General features: G+C 37.9%; 1 protein-coding gene across 2 annotated transcripts in view; it reads right to left on the bottom strand.

The window, feature by feature from the left end:
- Positions 1-15,104, bottom strand: part of CNTLN (centlein) — a 310,623-nt gene that overhangs the window by 221,660 nt on the left and 73,859 nt on the right. For both annotated transcript variants that reach the window (XM_045470092.1, XM_045470093.1), the window contains exon 3: positions 8,474-8,558. In XM_045470092.1, the coding sequence (XP_045326048.1) occupies positions 8,474-8,558 (85 nt within the window). The remainder of the gene's footprint in view (positions 1-8,473; positions 8,559-15,104) is intronic.

The raw sequence follows: 15,104 nt of genomic DNA, 5'->3' as shown, positions 1-15,104 counted from the left end.
AATACCGTATCATTTCACTTACATATGGAAGCTAAGAAAACAAAATAAATGAACAAAGAAAAAAACAGAAACAGATTCACAAATACAGAGAATAAACTGGTGGTTGCCAAAAGGGAGGGAGGTAGGGTATGGGTGAAATAGGTGAAAGTAATTAAGAGGTACAAACTTCCAGTTATACAACAAATAAGTCATGAGGATATAATGCACAGTCTTTAATACTGCAATACCTCGGTATAATGACAGTAACTAGACTTCTTATGGGGATCATTCTATAATGTATAAAAATATTAAATCAGTATGATGTATACCTGAATCTAACAGGATACCATATGTCAATTATACCTTAATAAAATAATAATAACAATATTACTCATTCAACAATATTCACTGAGAATCTGTTCTGAGCTAGGCAATATGGTAAACATTGGATGTCAGGTATACAAAGGTGAATGGGTATACGAGGTTCCCCATCCTCTCATAACCTGTAATCTAGTGTAAGAGAATATGGTTACTTGCACCTTATTTTTATCCCCACGTTTCTCCTCAAAGGGATTTAAAAATCATTAAAGGCAAGAAATGGGGAGCCTGGGTGGCTGAGCTGATTAAGTGTCCAACTCTTGGTTTCAGATCAGGTCATGATCTCACAGCTCGCGAGTTCCAGCCTCGTGTTGGCCTCTGGGCTGACAGCTCAGAGCCTGCAGCTTACTTCTGATTCTGTGTCTCTCTCTGCCCCTCCTCTGCTCATGCGGTGTCTCTCGTGCTCTCAAAAATAAATAAACATTAAAAAAGATTTTAGTAAAAAATAAATATAAAAAATCCTTTCAAAAATAAAAAAAAGCTTTCTTGGGGAAGATGGCGGCGTCCTGCTGATCACTTAGATTCCACCTACACCTGCCTAAATAACCCAGAAAACCGCCAGAAGACCAGCAGAATGGAGTCTCCGGAGCCAAGCGCAGACGAGAGGCCCATGGAAGAGGGTAGGAAGGGCGGAGAGGCGGTGCGCGCTCCACGGACTGGCGGGAGGGAGCCAGGGCGGAGGGGCGGCCCGCCAGCCAAGCAGAGCCCCGGAGTCTGGCTTGCAAAAGCGGAGGGGCCGGACAGAGTGTGTCCCGACAGCAAGAGGGACTTGACATCTGGAAGGTTATAAGCTAACAGCTGTGCTCGGAGAACGGGAAGTATGGAGGACAACGGGAGGGAGGGTTGTTGAGCCCCGGACGACAGAGCTCAGCTTGGCAGGAAACAAAGGCGCTCGCCAGCGCCATCTCCCTCGCCCATCCCCCAGACAAAATCCCAAAGGGAACCAGTTCCCTCCAGGGAACTTGCTCGCTCCTCGCAAACACCCAACACTGTGCTTCTGCGGAGCCAAACCTCCGGCAGCGGGTTTGACTCCCTCCCGGTGCCGCAGGGCCCTTCTCCGAAGGAAAAGCGAGCTGAGCCTGCCCCTCCTGCCCCTGTGCACCTTGCCATCCACCCCAGCTAATACGCCAGATCCCCAGCACCACAAGCCTGGCAGTGTGCAAGTAGCCCAGACGGGCCACGCCACCCCACAGTGAATCCCGCCCCTAGGAGAGGGGAAGAGAGGGTACACACCAGTCTGACTGTGGCCCCAGCGGTGGGCAGGGGGCAGACATCAGGTCTGACTGCGGCCCTGCCCACCAACGTAAGTTATTCAAGACAGTGCAGGGGAAGTGCCCCGCAGTCCCGCACCACTCCAGGGACTATCCAAAATGACGAAGCAGAAGAATTCCCCTCAGAAAAATGTCCAGGAAATAACAACAGCTAACGAACTGATCAAAAATGATTTAAACAATATAACAGAAAGTGAATTTAGAATAATAGTCATAAAATTAATCACTGGGCTTGAAAACAGTATAAAGGACAGCAGAGAATCTCTTGCTACAGAGATCAAGGGACTAAGGAACAGCCAGGAGGAGCTAAAAAATGCTATCAATGAACTGCAAAAAAAATGGAGACAACTATGGCTCTGATTGAAGAGGCAGAGGAGAGAATAGGTGAACTAGAAGATAAAATTATGGAAAAAGAAGAAGCTGAGAAAAAGAGAGATAAAAAAATCCAGGAGTATGAGGGGAAAATTAGAGAACTAAGTCATGCACTAAAGAGAAATAATATACACATAATTGGTATTCCAGAGAAGGAAGAGAGAGGGAAAGGTGTTGAAGGGGTACTTGAAGAAATAATAGCTGAGAACTTCCTGGATCTGGGGAAGGAAAAAGGCATTGAAATCCAAGAGGCACAGAGAACTCCCTTCAGACGGAACTTGAATCGATCTTCTGCACGACATATCATAGTGAAACTGGCAACATACAAGGATAAAGAGAAAATTCTGAAAGCAGCTAGAGATAAACGTGCTGTAACATATAAAGGGAGACCTATAAGACTCGTGACTGATCTCTCTACTGAAACTTAGCAGGCCAGAAAGGAATGGCAGGAGATCTTCCATGTGATGAACAGAAAAAATATGCAGCCAAGAATCCTTTATCCAGCAAGTCTGTCATGTAGAATAGGAGAGATAAAGGTCTTCCCAAACAAACAAAAACTGAAGGAATTCATCACCACTAAACCAGCCCTACAAGAGATCCTAAGGGGGATCCTGTGAGACAAAGTACCAGGACATCCCTACAAGCATGAAACCTACGGACATCACAATGACTCTAAACCCTTATCTTTCAATAATAACACTGAATGTAAATGGACTAAATGCGCCAACCAAAAGACATAGGGTATCAGAATGGATAAAAAAACAAGACCCATCTATTTGCTGTCTACAAGAGACTCATTTTAGACCTGAGGACACCTTCAGATTGAGAGTGAGGGGATGGAGACCTATTTATCATGCCACTGGAAGTCAAAAGAAAGCTGGAGTAGCCATACTTATATCAGACAAACTAGACTTTAAATTAAAGGCTGTAACAAGAGATGAAGAAGGGCATTATATAATAATCACAGGGTCTATCCATCAGGAAGAGCTAACAATTATAAATGTCTATGTGCCGAATACAGGAGCCCCCAAATATATAAAACAATTACTCACACACATAAGCAACCTTATTGATAAGAATGTGGTAATTGCAAGGGACTTTAACACTCCACTTACAGAAATGGATAGATCATCTAGACACATGGTCAATAAAGAAACAAGGGCCCTGAATGATACACTGGATCAGATGGACTTGACAGATATATTTAGAACTCTGCATCCCAAAGCAACAGAATATACTTTCTTCTCGAGTGCACATGGAACATTCTCCAAGATAGATCACATACTGGGTCACAAAACAGCCCTTCATAAGTATACAAGAATTGAAATCATACCATGCATACTTTCAGACCACAATGCTATGAAACTTGAAATCAACCACAGGAAAAATTCTGGAAAACCTCCAAAAGCATGGAGGTTAAAGAACACCCTACTAAAGAATGAATGGGTCAACCAGGCAATTAGAGAAGAAATTAAAAAATATATGGAAAGAAACGAAAATGAAAATACAACAATCCAAAAGCTTTGGGATGCAGCGAAGGCAGTCCTGAGAGGAAAATACATTGCAATCCAAGCCTATCTCAAGAAACAAGAAAAATCCCAAATACAAAATCTAACAGCACACCTAAAGGAAATAGAAGCAGAACAGCAAAGACAGCCTAAATCCAGCAGAAGAAGAGAAATAATAAAGATCAGAGCAGAAATAAACAATATACAATCTAAAAACACAGTAGAGCAGACCAATGAAACCAAAAGTTGGTTTTTTGAAAAAAAAAAAATTGATAAACCTCTAGCCAGGCTTCTCAAAAAGAAAAGGGAGAGGACCCAAATAGATAAAATCATGAATGAAAATGGAATTATTACAACCAATCCCTCAGAGATACAAGCAATTATCAGGGAATACTATGAAAAATTATATGCCAACAAACTGGACAACCTGGAAGAAATGGACAAATTCCTAGACACCCACACGCTTCCAAAACTCAATCAGGAGGAAATGGAAAGCTTGAACAGACCCATAACCAGCGAAGAAATTGAATCAGTCATCAAAAATCTCCCAACAAATAAGAGTCCAGGACCAGATGGCTTCCCAGGGGAGTTCTACCAGACGTTTAAAGCAGAGATAATACCTATCCTTCTCAAGCTATTCCAAGAAATAGAAAGGGAAGGAAAACTTCCAGACTCATTCTATGAAGCCAGTATTACTTTGATTCCTAAACCAGACAGAGACTCAGTAAAAAAAGAGAACTACAGGTCAATATCCCTGATGAATAAGGATGCAAAAATTCTCAATAAGATACTAGCAAATTGAATTCAACGGCATATAAAAAGAATTATTCACCATGATCAAGTGGGATTCATTCCTGGGCTGCAGGGCTGGTTCAACATTCGCAAATCAATCAACGTGATACATCACATTAATAAAAGAAAAGATAAGAACCATATGATCCTGTCAATCGATGTAGAAAAGGCCTTTGACAAAATTCAGCAACCTTTCTTAATAAAAACCCTCGAGAAAGTCGGGATAGAAGGAACATACTTAAACATCATAAAAGCCATTTATGAAAAGCCCACAGCTAACATCATCCTCAATGGGGAAAAACTGAGAGCTTTTTCCCTGAGATCAGGAACACGACAGGGATGTCCACTCTCACCGCTGTTGTTTAACAAACTGTTGGAAGTTCTAGCATCAGCAATCAGACAAGAAAAGGAAATCAAAGGCATCAAAATTGGCAGAGATGAAGTTAAGCTTTCACTTTTTGCAGATGACATGATATTATACATGGAAAATCTGATAGACTCCACCAAAAAGTCTGCTAGAACTGATACATGAATTTAGCAAAGTTGCAGGATACAAAATCAATGTACAGAAATGAGTTGCATTCTTATACACTAATAATGAAGCAACAGAAAGACAAATAAAGAAACTGATCCCATTCACAATTGCCCCAAGAAGCATAAAATACCTAGGGATAAATCTAACTAAAGATGTAAAAGATATGTATGCTGAAAACTATAGAAAGCTTATGAAGGAAATTGAAGAAGATATAAAGAAATGGAAAAACATTCCGTGCTCATGGATTGGAAGAATAAATATTGTCAAAATGTCAATACTACCCAAAGCTATCTACACATTCAATGCAATCCCAATCAAAATTGCACCAGCATTCTTCTCGAAACTAGAACAAGCAATTCTAAAATTCGTATGGAACCACAAAAGGCCCCGAATAGCCAAAGTAATTTTGAAGAAGAAGACCAAAGCAGGAGGCATCACAATCCCAGACCTTAACCTCTACTACAAAGCTGTAATCATCAAGACAGCGTGGTATTGGCACAAAAACAAACACACAGACCAATGGAATAGAATAGAAACCCCAGAACTAGACCCACAAACGTATGGCCAACTATCTTTGACAAAGCAGGAAAGAACATCCAATGGAAAAAAGACAGTCTCTTTAACAAATGGTGCTGGGAGAACTGGACAGCAACATGCAGAAGATTGAAACTAGACCACTTTCTCACACCATTCACAAAAATAAACTCAAAATGGATAAAGGACCTGAATGTGAGACAGGAAACCATCAAAACCCTAGAGGAGAAAACAGGAAAATACCTCTCTGACCTCAGCCGCAGCAATTTCTTACTTGACACATCCCCAAAGGCAAGGGAATTAAAAGCAAAAATGAACTACTGGGACCTTATGAAGATAAAAAGCTTCTGCACAGCAAAGGAAACAACCAACAAAACTAAAAGGCAAACAACGGAATGGGAAAAGATATTTGCAAATGACATATCGGACAAAGGGCTAGTATCCAAAATCTATAAAGAGCTCACCAAACTCCACACCCGAAAAACAAATAATCCAGTAAAGAAATGGGCAGAAAACATGAATAGACACTTCTCTAAAGAAGACATCCAGATGGCCAACAGGCGCATGAAAAGATGCTCAACATCGCTCCTCATCAGGGAAATACAAATCAAAACCACACTCAGATATCACCTCACGCCAGTCAGAGTGGCCAAAATGAACAAATCAGCAGACTATAGATGCTGGCGAGGATGTGGAGAAACGGGAACCCTCTTGCACTATTGGTGGGAATGCAAATTGGTGCAGCCACTCTGGAAAACAGTGTGGAGGTTCCTCAGAAAATTAAAAAGAGACCTACCCTATGACCCAGCAATAGCACTGCTAGGAATTTACCTAAGGAATACAGGAGTACTGATGCACAGGGGCACTTGTACCCCAATGTTTATAGCAGCACTTTCAAGAATAGCCAAAGTATGGAAAGAGCCTAAATGTGCATCAACTGACGAATGGATAAAGAAGATGTGATTTATATATACAATGGAATACTGCTTGGCAATGAGAAAGAATGAAATATGGCCCTTTGTAGCAACGTGGATGGAACTGGAGAGTGTTATGCTAAGTGAAATAAGCCATACAGAGAAAGACAGATACCATATGGTTTCACTCTTATGTGGATCCTGAGAGACTTAACAGAAACCCATGGGGGAGGGGAAGGAAAAAAAAAAGAGGTTAGAGTGGAAGAGAGCCAAAGCATAAGAGACTCTTAAAAACTGATAACGAACTGAGGGTTGATGGGGGGTGGGAGGGAGGGGAGGGCGGGTAATGGGTATTGAGGAGGGCACATTTTGGGATGAGTGCTAGGTGTTGTATGGAAACCAATTCGACAATAAACTTCATATATTGAAAAAAAAACTTCGAAAAAAATAAAAATCAAAAAAAATAAAAATTAAAAAAAAGGCAAGAACTGTAACTTCGAATTTTCCAAAGTACCATCACAGAATAGTATATACATTTAACATATTATACTTTGTAGAAAGTTATAACCATCACTGAACAAAAATATACATGATTTTGGCAAAGAAATTAGGGCTCTAAAAAAAATTAGGAGGCCTAAAAACAAATAATCTCTTATGGAAATTTAATATTTTATCCCTGAGCTAAGTGATTCTGCTCAAAAAGGTAAATAGTTAAATAGTATATCCCTCAAGAAAGAGGAAGCACAAAAAGAATTTAGCAAAGAAAAGGGGAAATATACTATCATTTTTAAAAGTCAACATTTAAAAAAAATGGTATGCTATAGCTATCTAGATCTGGTAACCTGAGCATTCCCTAAAGCACTCACTGCAAACTTAAAACCCAAGAATATCAAAGAGTGGCAAAATCCATTCTCTTCCATAGAATAGAGCTGTAACTGAAGAATAGATTGCTCAGTCTGGATCTTTATCTTCCCTAACCTCCAGAATCTCGGGGTGGCCAATATGGCTAGTTTTTCTCAATCTAGTGTGAGTACAAATGACACTTGGCACTTCTAAGTCATATGGTTATATCTATTAGACAGCTTAGCCTAGGCATATAACAGTATTTATCCATCTTAGAATCCATTTTAATGTTTTTGATATTCAGGTAGAAAACACAACATTTCCCCCCCAGAGCAAACAGACTAAAATATTATTTCTAAAATTTTACCATTATGGTATCAATTATATTTCCTATGAGGAAAACACAACATTGGAGAATGTATAAACTTCAAGCTTATATGTCATAAAAGAATGCATTTTCCATTTTAGGAAGATATTCTATGGATGTAGGGAACATAAAAATAATTGGATCTTTTATCTAAGTTAACTTCCACTTTAAGTTTTTTGATAAAACAACTTTATAACAATAACCAAACTTAGATCAAAGTTCTCATAAAACTTTAATTGGCTAGGAAGAAAAATAGAGTCAAAACTCAAAGATCATAGTTTCCAAAAAGAGCCTCCATTTACCCTAGAAGAATTATGGGCAATTTAGCCCATAAGGAACAATTGGGTACAAAATGAATTTAAATATTTTATCACAATAGAGGCCATTCTTACAATAAATTTCTTTCTCCTTCATTTTTGAGATGTGTATACTTTGAAAATGGTTCTGGGAAGTACTGATAACATGGATTTTTGCAGTGATAATATCCTGATTATATAATTACATATAATTTTATTATATATGTAATTGTATAATTAACTGATTATAGATAAGACATAAGAAATCACAGTTTTCAAAAGATCAAATGGAATCATTCCTGTTATTTGTTGATCCTTTCTATGAATGAAACCATCTGAAAATTTACAAGTTTCAATGATACTGCTAATAATACAATGATAACTGGTAATAATAAAAGGCAAAATTCAATAGAACAATGAATAATTGCTAGTTACTACTATAAAACCATAACACTATCTTAAGAATTTTAATGAATAAATGACATAGCCCATTAATTCGGACAACAACAGGCTATAAGCAAACTACAATAGTGAAGAATATCTGGCCATAGTAGTTTCAAAATAGTGATGGTTTGAGATGATTACCCTGATATTCTTAATGAATATTTTTTTAATTAAAAGTAATTGCAAATATCTACTACCTGAAAAAATATACTTATTCTTAGTATTTTCTGTTACACCAACCTGTTCCAATTCTTGTATTTTAGCATCCTTCACTTGCAGAATTTCTAAAACTTTTCTGTCTTTAGCTTCAGATTTCTGTTTTTCTCTACAAAGAAAAATAAGGGAGAGTTTATTAGTTATAATTGGTAGCTAATCCTTTAAATTTTCACATCCTGAAAATGAGTATCACTTTAAAATATAGAAAATTAAATTTTCTGGGGTTGACAGCCCTTTCAGAATTAATCAGAAACCATATGGCAAGTGACAACAACTTACAAACTGCTGACAACTAAGACAACTTCATACCAAAAGAACAGTTTAGTTTCCAGATTTAGATCCATGATTAAAAAAAAAAAATACGCAACACATTTAATCTTGATCACAACCACTCTATCACCAATTTAAAATAAGTCAATATGTTTTTTATTTTTTAATGTTTATTTATTTTTGAGAGAGAGAGAATGCAAGTGGGGGAGGGACGGGGCGGGGAGAATTCCAAGCAGGCTCTGCCCTGACCGCAGAGAGCCTCATGCAGGGTTTAAACTCACAAACCGCGAGATCATGACCTGAGCCGAAATCAGAGCTTAACCAATTGAGATACCCAGGCACCCAAAGTCAGTATGTTCTTAACATAAGCACTTTATACACACAATTAAATTAAGAATAAAATATCATTTTTTTAAGTAAAAGACTCAAAAGAGAACTAGAGACTTACTAGTAACTTTTAATAACGTTTTAACAACTTAAAACGGGATAAAAATTTACCGGACATTTATTTATATTTTAAAACACTTTAAAAATAAGTAAAATAAATAGATATCTATACTTAAATCACTCAGGAGTGACAAAGTATACAGGAAAGTTAGAAGAAAAGAACCCTCAACTGGGAAACAGTGAAATGAAGCGAAGGGCCCTAGAAGGTACAAAGGAATATCAGAATGAAGAGACACCAATCAGAAAAGCACAACACTGGTTTAAGAGATAAATTCAGATGATACACTAGTACACTTAAAAAATTTTAAATTAGACTTCCAATAACCTAGCATAATAAGTTCACACTTTGAGGCAATTCTCTGTTCTCTAAGTTGATACTATTAATAGAAAAACATAAAAGAAAAAATTAAGGAAACACAGCCACGTCTCTAAGGATTGCAAACTAAACAGAAATACAATGCTACAAACAAGGATGAAGGTGCTGTGTACTGTCCAGATCCAGATGTGGGCTAAGGTGAAAAAGAGCTCGGCTCCTGAGGGTAACTGCTAATGAAAGTGCCCTGCCCAATATAGGGAAGCATAGCTAACTAAGCTCATTGTTTGAATCCAGAGACTAGGGTGGCGCCCCGAACTTCTGAAAGGAGTCTGGAAAAAGTCTTTCCCCACCCTTGCCTGGAACTAAGGCTTATATGAAAGTTTAGAAAGGCAAACGTTTATAGATAAAATCCCAATCAGGCACTGAGCCAAAACACTCCATAGCCGAGGTACTAAATTTAACAAATCCTCTATGTCATTATTGGCTAAGAGCCTCACACTACAAATATAAAACCTATTTCAGGATGGGATGAGGGTGACAATTTAGTGGCAAACACAAAATTTTTAGAGAAAAAAAAGGCATTAGGCAAGGCAGGGTAGTGGAGAAAGGAATAAGAGAACAGTAACATCAACCCTCCTACTCAAGGTTTATCACAAAAAATCCAACAAAACACAAGAAGAAAACACACACTCTACATTCACATACAACACATGCAAACACTGACTGAATCATTCAAAGAATCAATCACTCTAGACAAAATTAAAATAACACAACACACTGAAAAAGACTTTAAGGGGCGCCTGGGTGGCTCAGTCATTTAAGTGTCCGACTCCTGATTTCAGCTCAGGTCATGATCTCACAGTTCCATGAGTTCAAGCCCACGTCAGGCTCAGTAGCACAGAGCCTGCTTGGGATTCTCTCTCTCCCCCTCACTCTGCCCCTTCTCTACTCACGCTGTCTCTGTCTCTCTCAAAAATAAATAAAAATAAAGACTTTAAAGTAAGTAAGGATTTATGACCTAAAAGAATGACTACAATTAAAAACAAAAACAATAAATAGATCTTAAAAAATATATTGAAAACCTTGCAAATAAAAATTACAACCACTAAATCAAAACACAATTCAATGGGCTTAGCTCAAAACTAGATGTAAAAAGAGAGTAAGTGAAATGGATAATAACAATGAGAAATTCATCCAGAACACTGCACACAGAAATGAGATGAAAAATATAAAAACACAGTTAAGACATGTAGGTCTCACTTGAAACTCCCAGCATATGCCTAAAGAGTTCCAGAAGCAAAAAAAAAAAAAAAAAAAAATGGGATGAAAGATAAAGCGGTATTTTTAGGAGATAATTTCTGAGAATGTTTTAGAATTAAATAGAATCCTCAGATTGAAAGAATACCTACCAGAATAAATACCTAAAAAACAAACACACATTTACACATTAATCCATCATTCACTTAATGAGTGTTTATTGAGCATTTATTATATGCTCGACTTCATTCTAGGGAATAGAGAACGGCAGCAAACAAAATAAACCAAGTGCCGTCTTGATGGAATTAACATTCTAGCTCATAGATGCTGAAAATAAATAAGTGAATATATAGTATGCCAACTAGCTATATGTATAAGAACAATAAACTAGGGTAATGCAGAAAGGGATGCCTCGTCTTAGAGAACTGGGAAGCAAAAAGAAGGCTGTTGCTATTTTATAAAAATGTCCTTAAACATGTGTGAGCAGAAACTTAAAGGAAGGAATTAAGAGTCATAGAGATTTCAGGGAAGAGTTTTCCAGGAATTGGGAACAGTAGCAAGAGCAAAGATACTGAGGCAAGAGCACAATTGGTGTAGCCAAAGAACAGCAAAATAGTAACGTCCATACAAGGGGAGAATGGTGGCTGAGGACAGAATAGTCACTGGGAATAAAGCAGTATATCGCCTTTTAAGCCCTATGAACTTTAGATCTGACTCCCAATAAAATTGGAACAGAGAGGATAGTTTTGAGTAGGGAAATAATACAATAAGAATTAATATTTCACAAGTATTACAGTGGGTCCTGGGCTGAGGTCAGACTCTAGCAATTTCTTGCAATTTCTATCAATTCTTGATATTTTGAAGGTAGGGCTAACAGGATTTCTTGATCCAATAGGTATGAGATTTAAGGGAAGAGAGAAGTCAAGAATGTTTCCTAGGCTTTTGTCTGAATAACTGGAAGGATGAAGTAGACATGATCTCGGATCCTGATGAGGAGAGTTAAAGGACATTAGAATTTTGGATTTGGACAGGGGCACTTGGGTGGCTTAGTCAGTTAAGCCTCCAACTTAGGCTCAGGTCATAATTTCAAGGTCCATGAGTCCAAGCCCCACATCGGACTCTGTGTTGACAGCTCAGAGCCTGGAGCTTGCTTCAGATTCTGTGTCTCCCTCTCTCTCTGCTCCTCCCCCACTCACACTCTGTCTCTCTCTCTCAAGAATAAACAAACACTAAAAAAAAAATTTTTTTTTAAGTATTTGGGATTTGGACATGTCAAATGTGAGATGTTTAATCAAAATCCAATATGCGGTTGGTAAACAAGTCTAGAATCAGTCAAATGGTCAAGGCTGAAGATAAAACTTTAGGCATCATCCAAATATATTTAAAAGCCTAAGAAGTAATTTTGGATAGAAAAATCTGAGAATTGGGTCCTGAGGCACTCCACATTTATAGGTTAGTAAGGCGAGGAAAACAGCCAATGATACTACAAAGGATACACAGTCATGCAAAAGGAGAATCAAGAGAGAAAGCTAAGTGAACAAGTTATTTCTAGAAGGAACCAACCTTGGCAAATGCTGTAAACATGCTAAAGAAGACAAAGACTAAAAACTGGACTGCTGGGATTTAGCAGTATTGTAGTCACTGGTGATTTTGACAAGAGCTGTTTTAGGAGAATGGTGGACATACAAGCCTAATTGGAGTCAGTTCAAGAGAGAAAGAAAAAATAGAGATAGTAAAAACTACTTTTCAGATGAATTTTGCTGTAAAAAGCAGCAGAGAAATGGAACAGTATTTCAAAAGAAATGTGAGATCAAAAGAGATTTTTTTCAAAAGACAGAAGATAAAATCGCATGTGAGTATGTGGACAGGAATGACCCAGGATAGTGAGCGATACAGATGACGCAAGAGAGAGAAGAGAGAACTGCAGAGTGACATCCTTGCATCCTTAAGGCTTCAGTGTGCACAGTTTTTTTTGAACTTAAGTGACAGTATAAACAGTTCTTCCAAAGAAATAGAAAGAGAAAAAGAGAAAATAGATTCAGGTATGTTGGTAGAAGATGTGGTTATGGGAAAGAGTAAAAGCTCTCTTCTAAAAGCTTCTATTTATTCAGTGGTGTAGGAAGCAAGGAGGTTGTCAAGAGTTTAGCTAAAGCTACTCCATGCCTTGGCATCCATTTGGTTTGGCCAAGCAGCCTGAAGCTAGTTCATGCAAGTGCCCTAGATAGCAGCTCACAGAGTCACAAGTGAATTAAAGTTCTTGATATGACTTCCCTAACAGTCGTTGTGATCAACAATCTCCCCTGCCTCCCAATGCCATTCCCTTATGTGTCCCTTACATAAGATCCCCTCATAGAGCTCACCAAAACCTAGCTCTTTTGGTTTGACCAATCCCACCTGAGCCTGGAAACCCCAAAGTACTCCACACACAACCCTCATAAAGGGATGTGCCCTAGGTCCTCTCTGTCTCCGTACTGTGCCTTGACTTCCCCGTGTGGCCCCTCGAGGCATGCCAGGTACTTCCTCTAGGACATGTGAGCAATAAACTTCTCTATTTCAGTTTTTCTTATGGTCTGTTGTTGAACCATGGCTCACCATCCAGTGCCCTGTGCTCCACTTAACATTAATCTGACAAATTCATAACAGTTATCTGAAAGTGAAAAGGAAAAACAAAGTGTTATAAGTTGACAAGAGAGTTAAGCATCAAATAGTCTTCTAGGAGACTGGGATGGTAAGTGAGCCAGGAAAAAATAGGATATCTACTAGTCAGTACTAAGACCATGAAGGTCAGTAGTCATAAATTCACATATGACCAGTCGTCATGGCTCAGAATTTTTCTCTAGCCAGGTTTAGCCCTCTGAATATAGGCACACACTAGGTAGAGAATTGGAATAAATCACACTTAAAATTTTACAAACATATGTATTATTTTTACTGTTTGTATTTTATTCTGTTTTATTATTTTATTTTCTATTACCAAGTATTGATAGCACATCTAATGCATAATCACAGTCCATGGTCTTCAACTGGGCTCTCTTTGTATTTATTTTTTTTTATTAATAATGAATTTCAACATATTTTCACCAGTTGAAATGTTTTTTTCCTAATTTTCCAGTGCCAGTCAACATAACTGTCATTTTATATTTTATTGGTTTTGATTTATAAAACTATTTTATATATTAAAAATATATGACCTTTATCACTATATTGTCCACCTGAAACTAATATAACAATATGCTAACTATACTGGAATTAAAATTAAAAGCTTAAAGAAAAAAAAAAGGAAAAAAATATATACACCCTTTGCCTATCATTTGTCACAAATATATAATCTCAAATTATCATTTGAGTGTTTAATATTATAAAATCACGAGTACTGCAAAACAGTACTACATCAATTGAAGGTATATGCATCAGGGGGAAGATGGCTTCAAATCTCAAAGGGAAGGGCTTGATTGAGTTTACTCAAGGACAAAGACCCAGGATATAACAGCCAAGATATTAATTCCAGTCAGAAACTCCCCCTGTAAGTTGCTTTTTGAATATGCTATGAGTCTAATATTAAATTCCCAGGAATTAGTTTAGTTTACAGCGATAGAGTCTTTCTAATTCACTCTTTTGTAGTAAGCCTAAAATCCCTACCAGTGTCCAAATACGTTCTGGTGTCCTTTTTATGAGGCAGGGATAAAACATGTGCCACAAAACTCAAACAAAAGCATTACTGCAGCTTGGTACCAGAGTGATTATCTTCTACTATATACACAGGTATGTACATAAACTTACTCACAGTCTAACCAAGTGGTTCTCATACTGTGAGTCACCAGAGAAGTGGGATTAGGATCATCCAAGAACTTGCTAGAAATGTACTATCTTCCACCCTTTCTAAGTGCAGAAACTCTAGGGTAGGGCCCAGCAATCAGTGTTTAACCGTAACAAGGTGCTCTGGACTGAATGTTTCATATTCATATGTTGAAGCCCTAATCCCCAATGCGCTAGTTTTTGTAGGTGGGGCCTTTGGGAAGTCATAAGGATGGAGTCCTCATGAATGGGGTTAGGGATCTACATGAAGATGATCTTCCTCCCCATCATGTGAAAATATAGCAAGAAGGTAGCTGTCTGCAAGAGAGCTCTCACAAGGAATGGAATCAAGGTCACCTTGATATTGGACTTCCTAACCTCCAGAAATATAAGAAATTAATGTTTGGCTTTTTAGCCACCTGAACTATGATGTTCTGTTATAACAACCCGAACTAAGACACAAAGCCTCAAGTGATGCTGACACACACTAAAATTTAGAGTCACTGAAATAACAATAACTAAGCTGAGTAGTATAATACTGAAAATACAGGTCATAAGTGATCTATAAAC

Source organism: Leopardus geoffroyi, chromosome D4 (genome assembly GCF_018350155.1).
Source record: "Leopardus geoffroyi isolate Oge1 chromosome D4, O.geoffroyi_Oge1_pat1.0, whole genome shotgun sequence".
Classification (NCBI taxonomy): domain Eukaryota; kingdom Metazoa; phylum Chordata; class Mammalia; order Carnivora; family Felidae; genus Leopardus; species Leopardus geoffroyi.
The sequence above is the reverse complement of the archived record's forward strand: the minus strand, read 5'-3'. Positions and strand labels throughout refer to the sequence as shown.